This window comes from Oncorhynchus gorbuscha, linkage group LG16, assembly GCF_021184085.1.
Source record: "Oncorhynchus gorbuscha isolate QuinsamMale2020 ecotype Even-year linkage group LG16, OgorEven_v1.0, whole genome shotgun sequence".
Classification (NCBI taxonomy): Eukaryota; Metazoa; Chordata; class Actinopteri; order Salmoniformes; family Salmonidae; genus Oncorhynchus; species Oncorhynchus gorbuscha.
In genome coordinates this window covers 39,069,386-39,083,382 of record NC_060188.1, presented here as the reverse complement: position 1 = coordinate 39,083,382, position 13,997 = coordinate 39,069,386, and the positions used below count along the sequence as shown (strand labels likewise).

The window sequence follows — 13,997 nt, the reverse complement described above, 5'->3', positions numbered from 1 at the left end:
CGCTGGGGTTGACATCTAAACGTGTAATACTTTTCACTAGACGACATTAATAGTTTAATCGAGACAAAGATGCCGGTGTGCTCACACGGGTCTCCACTCCACTCTCCACTGTGGTCACAGTGAGAGCCTCTATGCGTAAAATAGCGCATGATAGATACACAGGGCACCAAAAGTCCGATAATTCTATATTGAACGAAGTAGAAAAAACTTATTGTAGTATTTTCCCATAATAAGAAACGTATCAAGACCCGCGTAGAAATGTCCCACTGGTGGCTACACAGTCAGACAGGTTCTCAAGACATATCGGAACGAATTTGAATTTTCTCGCTATACGCTTCACTTCATGTGACCAAATTTTCGGCATGGAGTCATCTTTAGCCAACTGTCTCCGAACGCTCCTTTTGGGTACTCTCTTAGCCGTGAGAGTGCGACGGTAAGGTGCGGTGGAGGTAAGGGAAGGGGCGGCCTTTAATGAGGCGATAGGAGCTGTGGTTGGGCGGATCTGACACTGGGCTCGTCTTTGTTTGGGGCGGCCCGCCTCTAACAGTCACTCCCTCTTCCCTCTGGGGTTGGTGTGCTTGTGTTTAGTTCTCAGAGATAGTCAAATAGGATTCCTTTGGGAAGGGACACAAATCACTCCCATTTTAACAAGAGGAACAACACGGGATCGGCAGCCACAAGGGTCCTCCTCTTCTTGATTTCCAATTTCTTATTCATTTCCATTTGACAGGGAATATCTCTGCAAAAGGAAAACAAAGAGAGAGAAAGGGAAGAAAGAAAAAACTTGTCAGGGGTTGATGCCATTTGATCTAGCACAATCTGAAAGCTCGAGTTGATCCCATTCTCTAGTTGATACCAGAGCACACAGAGCAAATCTCTTTAAAACGGAGGGATATCGTCAAAACCTCAAGTGAGATTCTGTTAATTTACACTGTCTTGCGTTTCGCTCGTTTGTCTTCTTATCACTGTTTGAAGTGCTTTTCGTCTCTGACACACCTGGATTTCGATAAGTCGTCTTTGGACTCTTTTCGTCTTTTTCGCTTGGTTTGAAGTCAACAGACATACTGTCACTGGCATCAACGCGGACTCAGTACTAGCTCGCGCCCACGTTGTTACCCTCTTTTACCTGTGATTAGAGAAAACACATTTTGGGACACTCAAACGGAGAGAGGGAGCGCGATTTTTTCATGTTTGGGATTCAGGAGAGCATCCAGAGGAGTGGGAGTAGTTTGAAAGAGGAACCCATCGGATCCGGTATGAACGCAGTTCGGACATGGATGCAGGGAGCCGGGGTGTTGGATGCGAACACCGCCGCTCAAAGGTAAGAAGCCGGAGACAGCATCTTCCTCCCGGTGCGAGGACTCTACCAGCGCACGGATAGTCCATGGTCCACACTGTTTTGGAAAGATATATTTTCAAGGGACCTATTTTTTTGTCTCTACATTTGCAGTTTAGCTTACACGCTTTGTGATCGAAGAAATGTTGAAGATTTCTTCCCCCGCAGAATCGATCCCCTCACCATGGACGTAGAATTGAGAGTTTAGCATAATGGATGACTTCTATACTCTACTGTTAATTGGACATAGTCTACAACAACCCGTAATGGCTTAGTTTAGTTACAGAACAGTTCAAATAAGATACATCATATTTAGAATATAATAGGCTAACGATGATATTATGATAATAAAAACATGCTAATAAATTGGTCATGCATAGAAATATGTGTATTGGTCTCAAGTAGGCTATCAATTAATTGCTAGAAGATCCAAAAGCCTAGAATATGTAACAGGCATATCAACTACACATCACCATAAAATAGGCCACTTCTTTAGGCTACATTAATTTTCCAAATTAGGCTATTTGTTTAAAATGAGCCCGGTAGAACAATATATAATAGAGTATCAAAAGGTTCGCTTCGCATATATGAAAAGGACTTGTGTGTGTAAACGAGCAATACACACGTTTAATTCTAAGGCTAAGAAGTTTGACTCTTAAAGGGCAACTATTATTTCCATACGTTTAAATCGGCTGATTCCCTAACATGACTACCCCTTGCATGTCTATCCACAGTGGAGTGGGTCTTGCCCGGGCTCACTTTGAGAAGCAACCGCCGTCAAATCTTCGGAAATCCAATTTCTTTCACTTCGTTTTGGCTCTATATGACAGACAAGGACAACCAGTGGAAATCGAAAGGACGTCTTTCCTCGGTTTTGTCGAGAAGGAAAAGGTGAGTGATATTTTAAATATTTTAGCAGCTTCTCGGACGCATTGAATTGTCCCACATCCACATTTTGACAATATTATAGGCCTATAATTAATCTACCACGTAGATGTATCAGATTATTCTAATTTAAATTTACAACCCCATTCAACCTAACCATAAACCTGTGTATTTATTTTGCGAAGCTATATAAACCTTTCCAGTGTTAATATAATTGTAGGCTATAATAGGCAAATAGTAGCTGAATAAAAGTATCCAAATAATAATAACATACCTAATAATACTAGCTACGTTAATATTAATACTTAGAATAATAATAATACTAATATATTTTGAGAATAATATTTGTATTTTGAAGTTGATAAGTTATAGCCTATAATTTATGTTTTATCTAGAGGTTTTACTTGTTTAAAATAATATAAAGTAGCCTATTTAATGAAATTAAACTCAATGTGTTTTTCTCCTTACAACATTTCAGTATTAAGTACTACTGCTTAATGTTGGGGGGGGGGGGCATACATGGTGGGTTTTGTATATTTCAGTAAATAATAATAAAGCTCAAATAAATAAAACCGCTTGTTCGACAAATTATCCATGTAATTTCCAATAAACCCACCATGTATTTCTCTAGTAGCACTAGGCCTACATTAAGTAATTACTTCAATATCTTTATTAGATTTTGCTCCCTTTCAAGCCATGAAAACAGAGGCTAATTTCTATACAGTTCTATATACCGTCCAATTAAGTAATTGTTGAATCATTAAAAATGTATGTGTACAATAATTATGCTACATTTTGCCAATGCAACATTTTACCGAGTCATATTCAATGTACCAGCCTATTTCTGATATCGCAGTCTAATTTCAACAGAAGCGCACCAATGTCCGTCTTATCGGATCTGAATCAAATGAGTTCAATCACTTTAAATCTGTTCATTTACAGGAATCCACTGGAGAAAAGACCAACAATGGTATACACTACAGACTGCAACTTCTCTACAGTAATGGTAAGTGTAAAACATTGGTCAACACTCCTCTAGGCAATGTTATGCTTATGTTCTGAATTCTACAGAAACAACAACACCAGGTGCAATTTAGTGACGCCTTTCCACTGAGGTCATATTTGCGTTTATTTGAGATCACGTCATGCATTTTATCAGGCTAATCAAAAGTTAAATTTTGTATCTATATTTTTTAATCGTTACTATTTTGGCTGCTCCTGAAGAAATAGCTATCCTATACTGTCAGTAAAAGAAAGTAAAACATTTGCTATAATAATACTAGCCCGGTGAAGGAGTAGCCTAATTAAACTCTATGCCTTTCTGAATTTCATGTCCTGAATAGTCTTTTCTTAACAGTTATCATAGTTAAATATTTCCGGATATAAGCAGTCTTGCGCTTGTTATTTCTTATACCTGCGAGCATGTATTGTAGCCCATAGTATACATTGTCCATAATGGCCCTGCTTGGTTAGTTTATATTTTGGCCCCCCGTTAGCAGCTATTCGTCTCACTGTAAAAAAAAAAACGGACCGTTTTTAGGTTCCCGTCTAGCTATTGTGTTTCTATGTATGCAATGTGTTATTGGTGTTATGTGCTATGCTGTTTACTTGATCAGTTTGAAATGGTCGCGTTCTCATCGTTGCCTTCACATTGCGAGGTTTCACAGTGTGTCGAGCAAAACCTTGAATCTTTTAGATTTATTGATGAATAGGCTATAACCCATTGCACAATATATAATATATTGTGACATTATTTATGCCTATTCAGTTGTCTCTATTGGCTTGGAAATAGTCTATATGCATATTTGAGTAATTTTTGTATTTTTATTTGCCAAATCTTTTTTTGTTTGGGAACAACTATTGCATAATCCATCAAAACAATTGTGCCAATACAATTTTGCTAATATTGTATAAAGACAATAACTATATTAACTAACATTGATAATTGCCATGGGAAACACATTTGATTTGCTACTATTGAAACTAAATTGTGACTGAAATATATTTGTGAAAAGTTTGAAGACTGAAGTTCAGTCATGTATTTTGTTTTGATCGCACCTTTGGTGACAAATACCTTTATTGACAAAAGTGAATGGCTTAGATTAAGAACACAGCTTGTAAGTACCAAACATTAACACAATAAATGTAGTTAGCATAAAGAGTAACCATAACATTTTCAATAAGGTCGATTTGTTGTTGTTGTTTCTTAATGCATAATTTGCCACTTTTACAATAGTCATTGTCAGCATCTCTGTAGTGTTTGTGTGTGTCTCAGGCCAAGGTACCTAATTCTATTAAAACCATTTCCACTCATGTCTTTTGTCCTCTCCCTCTGTCAGGCATCAGGACAGAGCAGGACTTTTATGTGCGACTCATCGACTCCATGACTAAACAGGTACGGTTCCAATTCCTTATCCCTCTGCCTAAAAATGCAGACGTAATATAGAACAATAAAACAAGCGTTTGGGAAGTGAAAGGAAGGTCAACAGTGTGTTTCTCTACGCGGACCTGGTGCAGGAGGCAGAAGGCATCAGCCCATGGAAGACTGTGTGTACCCGCAGCCCTCGGGCCTGTGTCACATTTGGACAGGTCCCCACTCACTTGGTAACACTGACAGCCCCAGAGTGTCTCCTTGTATTACGCCCCTGACAATGAGGCGGGGACCCATTGAAGTATCTTTTCTGAGCCGCTCTGCTCTCACTGTAATACTCACTCTGATGATTTAGTTGGGGATGGGGGGGGTTACCTGGGTTATTATTCAGATTTGTAGTTTATAACAACGTAGAGTCATTTAATTGACATCCAAGTGCAGGAGTTTATTATTTGGAAAGGGGAACTATTGTTTTGAATGACATTTTTTTGGTACGTTTTTTTTGTATCCAGACACCCCCAAGGAAGTTACAATTTCATACACTGAATCATCATAATGTTCAGAGATATTATCTACAGGTAGGCCTTCAGCCAGAAGTGTTTGTACCGGTTCTGTTTTCTCTCCTGGATTGTACCCTTACGGATAGTGTGACATGTTTGGTGATTGGCTAGTGTGACATGTTTGGTGATTGGCTAGTGTGACATGTTTGGTGATTGGCTAGTGTGCTCGTTAGCAGGCTCAGGGGTAATGGCGGGCCGCTGAGAGGAGAAACAGACCCATGTTACACTCTTTGAATGCTCACTAACGTGCCAGTGCCCAATTGCCACACACTGCTTGAATCAACGTTGTTTCCACGTCATTTCAATGAAATGACATTGAACCAATGTGGAATAGACGTTGAATTGACGTCTGTGCCCAGCGGGTGGGCTCTGATGGTGTCACACTCTGCATGGGCGCCATGGTAATTATCAAATGGCATTAAACCCCAGTAGTACTCTGACAGTGTCAGTCTGACAGTCTTGTTGTTTCTTAATAAACTGTTTGACCTGCTCTCGTGGGAGGGGGGCTGAAGGTTGGTTGGTTGAGAGGACTAACACATTTTGTGGACACACTTTTGTTTACCTTGAGGAGACGAATGGAGAGTTTGAGGAATAGACTCACATCATAAATAGGTTGAGCTGCTGCTGATGGAAGACCAAAACTATTTGATGTAGGAATCTGATTATTTTGTTCTCGTATTATCAGCGTAGCAGCTTCTCTAATTTCTATGTCATATCTCTGTGTTAGTCAGGGATTGTTAGATGTATGACCAGTGTGGTGAGGCCCATTTCATGGCGCACATGTGTCTTTCGATGCCTCGAGATGAGTCAGATGACTTAAGGATCAGGTTTGTTTTAGCTCTGGGGCGTCTCTCGAGTTTTCTGTCAGGAATGTGAGCAGAGCCCGAGCACAGGTCTCCGAGCCGTCGCTAGGGTCTCACAGCTACTGTAGTCGCTACCAGAGGTGGAGCCGATATACTGTAGTACGGAGGCTGGATAATAAGTAGGGTTAGACGCTGGGTTTTTTTTCTGACCAGGAAAAACTCTGTGCTGTAGTTGTAGCCTATATCAGGGCCAGGAGTTTTTCCTGCCTGTGTCATCTGCTCAGGAATAAACGTGTAGCTCAAATAATAAGGTTTAACAGAGAGACTGCTGTAGCCAGTGTGATGATGACATGGGGCGGTGGGAAAGGAACACTAACTAACAGGTGGTCCAGCCAAAACATCGTTGCGGTTGGGTAGGATAAGGGATAAGGTCACCATGATCAGCTCCATAGCCCCATGCTCTTTCTCTTCAGTGAGTGAGTGAGTCTGTCTGTCTGTCTGTCTGTCTGTCTGTCTGTCTGTCTGTCTGTCTGTCTGTCTGTCTGTCTGTCTGTCTGTCTGTCTGTCTGTCTGTCTGTCTGTCTGTCTGTCTGTCTGTCTGTCTGTCTGTCTGTCTGTCTGTCTGTCTGTCTGTCTGTCTGCCTGCCTGCCTGCCTGCCTGCCTGCCTGCCTGCCTGCCTGCCTGCCTGTCTGTCTGTCTGTCTGTCTGTCTGTCTGTCTGTCTGTCTGTCTGTCTGTCTGTCTGTCTGTCTGTCTGTCACAGCTGTGAATCCCAGTGTCTGATCACAGTGCTGCCTGCATGCCGCTGTTCTAGCCCCCATGGAAATAAAGGGTAATCACACTAATCCTATAAACCTAACCACAGTGTTTAAGAGTCGCTGTGCTGTTGTTACTGTGACCACCACTGCTGCACTGCGCTGCGGCTCTGATGTAACAACCGCTAATGTGTCACTGTGGCTTTATGTCCTACTAGAGACAATCTAACAGAGAAAATGGAGAAGTATTTTAAGGTTTGTGAACAACTGTATTGACAACTACCATGCATATTGAAATCACATTTAGTTAGTACATTAATTTTCATCTCAACCCCCCAAATTGCTGTTATTAACATAGCAATTATTGTTTTAAACAACTATAAAAATCAGCACTACTATCACACATAATTAACAGAGAAAATATGTGAGGTAGGGTAAAAGGGTGAGAAGGAGGTAGAGGGAGAGAGAGGGAGATACTGTAGATAGATAGAGGGAGAGGTAGAAGCCCCGGGGTGTCAGTCAGACAGCTGTATCTGTGATCACCGCCTCCACCTCTGACAGATCTGATTAAGACAGCGCCCAGGCAGGAGGGCCTCCCCTTCTCTCCCCCAACTCCATCTCTCTCCATCTCTCTCTCTCTCTCTCTCTCTCTCTCTCTCTCTCTCTCTCTCTCTCTCTCTCTCTCTCTCTCTCTCTCTCTCTCTCTCTCTCTCTCTCTCTCTCTCTCTCTCTCTCTCTCTCTCTCTCTCTCTCTCTCTGTCTCTCTCTCTCTCTGTTTCCCTCTCTCTCTGCCTCTCTCTCTCTCTCTCTCTCTCTCTCTCTCTCTCTCTCTCTCTCTCTCTCTCTCTCTCTCTCTCTCTCTCTCTCTCTCTCTCTCTCTCTCTCTCTCTCTCTCTCTCTCTCTCCTCCCTCCCTCCCCCTCCCTCCCTCCCTCCCCCTCCCTCCCTCCCTCCCTTATCCAGAGTTTTGGCGCCAGAACAGCTGAGCCGGGGGTGGGGTGGAGGAGTTGCTAGTTTGAGATGGGAACAAAGAAGGAGACAGGCAGGCTGATCGTGGCACCTCTTTAAAAGTATCTGTGGCAGCGGCCCGGGAAGAAAGGCTGCCGTGCTCCTGGTGGCACGCTAACAGATGACGCTAACAGAGTGGGAAGTGTGTTTCCACATATTTATAGCAACTTGTTTACACGCCTTCGATTTCAGCCGTCACATCAAAGCCAATGAGGAAAACAGCAAATGAAAAATGAAAAGTGTACGGCGCGAGATGAAATATGTATTAAAAGGCACATGAACGCTACATGCCTTTTAATGCACCCAGTACATCACTTTGTTCTTAGCATAGGGTGCGTCTGAATGTCATGTGTGTTACAGAGATGGTGGTGGTGGAGGGAGCATATTTAGTTTCTACGGACTGTTGACTTCAAAGATAGAAAGACACGGTTGAACCACACCTGCAGTAACATGTCATGGGGTAGGCCTACTTCATTTGTGAAAATCCAATGACACAAATGGCAGTTGTTCTCCTTTTGCAGCCAGATTGAGTCCTTATTACAATTGTGGATGTATATCAGAAGCCGTGTAAAATATTTAGACACCGAACACTTTAATGATACTAACAATAAACCAGACAAAAGGGCTATTCATCTCTTCTATGAGACATTTCCTGCTGTTGGGAGGCTGTCCGATAGCTTTGGATATTCAGCCTCGTTCAGGATTAGATTGTGGTAGTAGTGACAAGTGTGGGGGGGGGGGGGACGTTCCAGAGGCACAGGTCTGGAGGTCTGGATTGTAATGGGGCTGGTCAACCTGGACATCGTCTCTCACTGAGTAACTCCTGTTTTTAAAACCTGACTGAAAGATGAGCCGAAAAATACCACTGTGTTATTTATATTTTCTGCTCATGAGTTTGCATCCTCTCCACCACCGGTGCTGCTCTGTGTAGTTCCTGTTTTTGCAGCCATGTTTTTCAGCACTAATCATTTTGCGTTTAGGGTGGAGGGCACTAATCATTTTGCGTTTAGACATATTTACTGAACACGGTGAAAAACAAACTCGCAGAGGGAGAATGTTTCTTGCAAATGTTCTGGTTTTGACCAGCTCTTGGTTTCACCAGACAAAAGGACTTGGGATCTTCAATCTTCATTGTTTTTATTTGCAGAAGAACATAGACATTATTTCATCACTGTATATTTCAACGACTTCATCCGTCATGATATAGGTAATGTTATTCTACTAGAGGACAGGACATTGCACAAGGCCTAGTTGTGCTCAGTAAAGATAGATATAACCTGGATGTTGGGAGCAGTGGACTCCGAGCCTGGAGACATTGATGCATGCAGTGCTGTTTTAGAAGACCTTGGCCCTTATTCTCTCAAAGTGAAACCAAAGGAACAAGTCACTTTCATAGGCATCCTGACTGCCGAGTAGCTCTGTGGAAGCAGAGTCTCGTTTATCCATTGCGGTTAAGAGGGAAAGGATCATTTTAACACCATATCTAAAATGAGCTCAATATCACAAATAATGGATTTGGTTGACTCCTTAAAACAATCCCAGCGTGTTTTGTGCCTGCACGCAAGGCTGCTGATGGGAGTGTCTTGTGTCTGCCGTGCCGATTCCATGCTGCGACTGTTTTGCCATAAACGAGAGTTTTGCCGGTGCTGGGACATGTTGTTGGGTAATGGGAAGGTGAAAAAAAAGCTGAGCCATTTTGGAAGGGGTGGAGGCTGGGCCAGATGGTGTGCCACTCTCCAGTCTGGCATCCCAACTGCTCGCCCACACCCACACCTCCCCTCCCAACCCCATTCCCTTGCCTTCATCTAACCGCCCCGACGCCACCGTCACCGCCGTGCGCATGGAGCTTTACGCGCTAGAGTAGGTAGAATGAGAACCGTTACACACCTACAAGACAGACAGTCACAGAAATACGTGAGCAGCTACCATCCTCTTCACTGTCAACAACAGAGAGAGGGGGAAGCAAAGCCAGTAGAGAGACACCCAGCCGGCGCTTTCAGTATCTGTTCCGTGCTCTGCGCGATGAGTCATGAATATCTAAGCCCTGAGAGAATGAGAGAAGAGAAGGGTGGGGAGGCAACAATGTTCAGGAAAATAACACAACATTCCCGATTCCCACTGCACTCATAAAGCACCAAGAATCTCCAGCAAACTTTCCATGAAACATTGCCAGTATTCTGTGTAGCATGTTCAAAATGACGTCTTATGCATCCATGTGTCTGTTTGGTTTTAAAGAGTCACAGTGTGAGCACAAAGGTTTTGTGTGTGCGTTCTGTGCTTGGGGTGAGAGGTCGTAGGCCCTTCCCTGGGTATAGTACCTGCAGCAGGCCTCTTGCAGTGACAGTGACTGGGTCAACCTGTGCTTCTCAGCAGGGCTCATAGCCCCCTCAACAGTCAACAGCCACTCTTGTTACCCTCCTATGAAATATGCTCTCCTCTCGGCTCAATTCACGTAATGTCCCGCTCTGTAGTTAGCCAGGGCCCTGGACAGCCTTTTCCCTCCCTCCCTCACAGAAATATTGGACATGTCCCGCAGATTTCCCACGACACACGCTGCTATTCATTAAACATCCCCTGGCCAGAGGCAGTAAATACTACATTAAGCTCTTAGGGCCGCACTGTGTGTTTGTGTGTTTCTCAAGTGGAATCTGCTCTTATAAATTCCATGCCAAACGGGAGGGAGAGGGTGTTGGTAGTGGTGGTGTGGAGCGGGGCTCAGGGTGTGATGGCTTTTGGGTGGTGAAAGGAGATGATGCATTCCAACAAATTGTAGTCCTTTAAGTTTGTGGACTGTATGAAGCATATGGGTAGTACCATATATACCATATATCTATTTTTTACCTTTATTCATCCAGGCAAGTCAGTGAAGAACAAATTCTTATTTACAATGACGGCCTAGGAGCAGTGGGATGACTGGAACGACAGCTTTTTACCTTGTCAGCTCGGGGACTCGATCTTGCAACCTTCCGGTTACTAGTCCAACGTGCTAACCACTAGGCTACCTGATGCCCCATAGTTTGAAGTAACTGTCCGATGTTTCTAGATATCTATGAAAGAGGACCCAAAGTCATTCTCCCCCAAAAATTGTTCTGAGGTATATGTTAGAAAGTAGCTTTTTTTTTGTATTGGACTGGTGTGGGCGTAACCCAACCATAGAATGGTGTGGGCGTAACCCAACAATAGAATGGTGTGGGCGTAACCCAACAATAGAATGGTGTGGGCGTAACCCAACAATAGAATGGTGTTGGCGTAACCCAACAATAGAATGGTGTGGGCGTAACCCAACAATAGAATGGTGTGGGCGTAACCCAACAATAGAATGGTGTGGGCGTAACCCAACAATAGAATGGTGTGGGCGTAACCCAACAATAGAATGGTGTGGGCGTAACCCAACAATAGAATGGTGTGGGCGTAACCCAACAATAGAATGGTGTGGGCGTAACCCAACAATAGGATGGTGTGGGCGTAACCCAACAATAGGATGGTGTGGGCGTAACCCAACAATAGAATGGTGTGGGCGTAACCCAACAATAGAATGGTGTGGGCGTAACCCAACAATAGAATGGTGTGGGCGTAACCCAACAATAGAATGGTGTGGGCGTAACCCAACAATAGAATGGTGTGGGCGTAACCCAACAATAGAATGGTGTGGGCGTAACCCAACAATAGAATGGTGTGGGCGTAACCCAACAATAGAATGGTGTGGGCGTAACCCAACAATAGAATGGTGTGGGCGTAACCCAACAATAGAATGGTGTGGGCGTAACCCAACAATAGAATGGTGTGGGCGTAACCCAACAATAGAATGGTGTGGGCGTAACCCAACAATAGAATGGTGTGGGCGTAACCCAACAATAGAATGGTGTGGGCGTAACCCAACAATAGAATGGTGTGGGCGTAACCCAACAATAGAATGGTGTGGGCGTAACCCAACAATAGAATGGTGTGGGCGTAACCCAACAATAGAATGGTGTGGGCGTAACCCAACAATAGAATGGTGTGGGCGTAACCCAACAATAGAATGGTGTGGGCGTAACCCAACAATAGAATGGTGTGGGCGTAACCCAACAATAGAATGGTGTGGGCGTAACCCAACAATAGAATGGTGTGGGCGTATAACGGTCATTAAAAATATGAATGCGACTAGCCCGCTGATTTAACTAGCTCAGGAAATAGCAAGGGGAGCTTAAAAAATAATAATGTAGTATAGGGTGAGTCAACAACATTATTTGGGTACGAGTTAACAGACTAGTGAGATGTTTACCGGACAGTTACTTTAAGGATAATGCCCTTCAGTGTGCTGTGTTGCATCCAAATCTAAAGGCCACATTTGTGTCCTATGGACCCTGGCCTAAAGCAGTCCCCTATATAGGGAATAGTGCGCATTTTGGGACACAGCCCATATTAAAGAGCGACAGGAAGTAATATTTCCATTAGCAAGCTGTAAAATGCCCGGCCTGGCCTTTCCAGAGAATATATACTTGGTTATTACAAAATGTGGTGATATGTTGTCACACAAGGAAACACCAGAATCAGTCAACATGCTTATTATGTGTCATGTTTGGACCAGAAACAGAAAAGAACAGATAAAAGTTCCATGAGTTAAGTCCCCTATACTGTCTGTTCATCTGGCTGGCTTCCCCTCATTTCCTTTTCTTAGCATGCAGAAAGTGACATTGGAAAAATGCTCCATTCCAATATGTCCGTTAATGTTTCCATAGAGACTGCTGTGCAGTGTGTGGAGAGAGATGTGACCAGATGTGAGCCAGGCCACAGTAGGAACTCTCTCTCTCTCCAGGGCAGATATAGTTGACCTGCTCCACTAACATGCCTCTGTGAGGACCATAACCCAACCTCGCTACAAAAACAAATCCTCAACCTGTTTCTAATATAACATTTTCTGATCATTTTCCCCCTCGCAGGCCATTATTTATGAAGGTCAAGACAAGAACCCAGAGATGTGCCGAGTGTTACTGACACACGAGATCATGTGCAGGTAAGAAGAGGAAGCTCTGGAACTCTGCTTCTCCCCCCAGTCTGATGCTACACTGCGCTACGCTAGGCTACACTACGCCACACTACACTACACTGCACTGCACTGCTCAACCATATACGTACAGTATGTTACAGTGATGACAAGGCCTCACCATGCATTGTCTATGGCAGTTCTCATAGAGGCTCAACCTTCCTGTAGCTATACAGGTCACCCCTATACCTCCCAGCTGAAGAAGGGGAACGAAGAAACAGGGAAAGTAGAGGAAGATGAGTTTTGCGATCAAATGTTGTACCTTTAATTAAAATCAAAAGATGAATTTTGCTTGGAACTGGGTTGTGAGGATAGACTCCTTCCTATTTTTAGAGGCATTTGAACAGTTCTCTCTCCCCCTAAAAATACCTCTCTGATGCCTGGTTAATTAGGACATGCAGAAACTCATTACTCAATTTGAATTCTCCTGTTGTTCAGCTGCTAACAAATGGGCCTTCCCTTGCATTGTGACTATGAAATATATGCAAGGACTTATGTACTTATACGCACACATAGTCACACACACACACACACACACACACACACACACACACACACACACACACACACACACACACACACACACACACACACACACACACACACACACACACACACACACACACACACACACACACACACACACACACACACACACACACACACACACACACACACACACACACACACACACACACACAAAGATGCATACTCCTCTTTCGTACTCATATTTAGAACTTGAATTCAGTTATTTTCGGACCTTTCTTCAGAACCACTTTCAACTGTAACTCACTCTTTGATTTGAGATAAAGTCGTGATTAACAGTAGCATTAGAAATCGACAATTATCACACAATAATCTTTTTAGCACAGGGTTTACAGCCTAAATTTGACTCATCATTCCCATTCAGCCACCACAGTTGTACAGTATAGCCATTTTTTTCCATTTTTTTAAAGATTAAAAAAAAACATTCTTCCCCTCTAATCAGGGACTGATTTAGACCTGAGACACCAGGTGGGTGCAATTAATTATTAGGTAGAACAGAAAACCAGTAGGCTCCAGACCTCGTAGGGGAAGAGTTGAATAGCCCTGCTAAGCAGTGTTTGGTTAAGGCATTGTATAGGGTCTGAGAGAGTGCGAGACATCAGTAGAGAGGCCCAGTGTGAGGAACCTAACCATGGAGCCCGTGATGTATCAGACAGTGACTTTTGGGGTGCCAGTCCAACCCGCCCTGCACCCCTCCCCAGTCCCCAG

At 43.5% G+C, this 13,997-nt stretch overlaps 1 protein-coding gene across 8 annotated transcripts in view; it reads left to right on the top strand.

The window, feature by feature from the left end:
* Nucleotides 1-583: 583 nt before the first annotated feature.
* Nucleotides 584-13,997, top strand: part of LOC123998783 (transcription factor COE1-A) — a 147,294-nt gene continuing 133,880 nt past the window's right edge. For all 8 annotated transcript variants that reach the window (XM_046303925.1, XM_046303923.1, XM_046303919.1 and 5 more), the window contains exons 1-5: nucleotides 584-1,321; nucleotides 2,071-2,227; nucleotides 3,164-3,227; nucleotides 4,561-4,616; nucleotides 12,640-12,713. In XM_046303925.1, coding sequence (XP_046159881.1) covers nucleotides 1,188-1,321; nucleotides 2,071-2,227; nucleotides 3,164-3,227; nucleotides 4,561-4,616; nucleotides 12,640-12,713 — 485 coding nt within the window. In that variant the 5' untranslated portion in view covers nucleotides 584-1,187. The remainder of the gene's footprint in view (nucleotides 1,322-2,070; nucleotides 2,228-3,163; nucleotides 3,228-4,560; nucleotides 4,617-12,639; nucleotides 12,714-13,997) is intronic.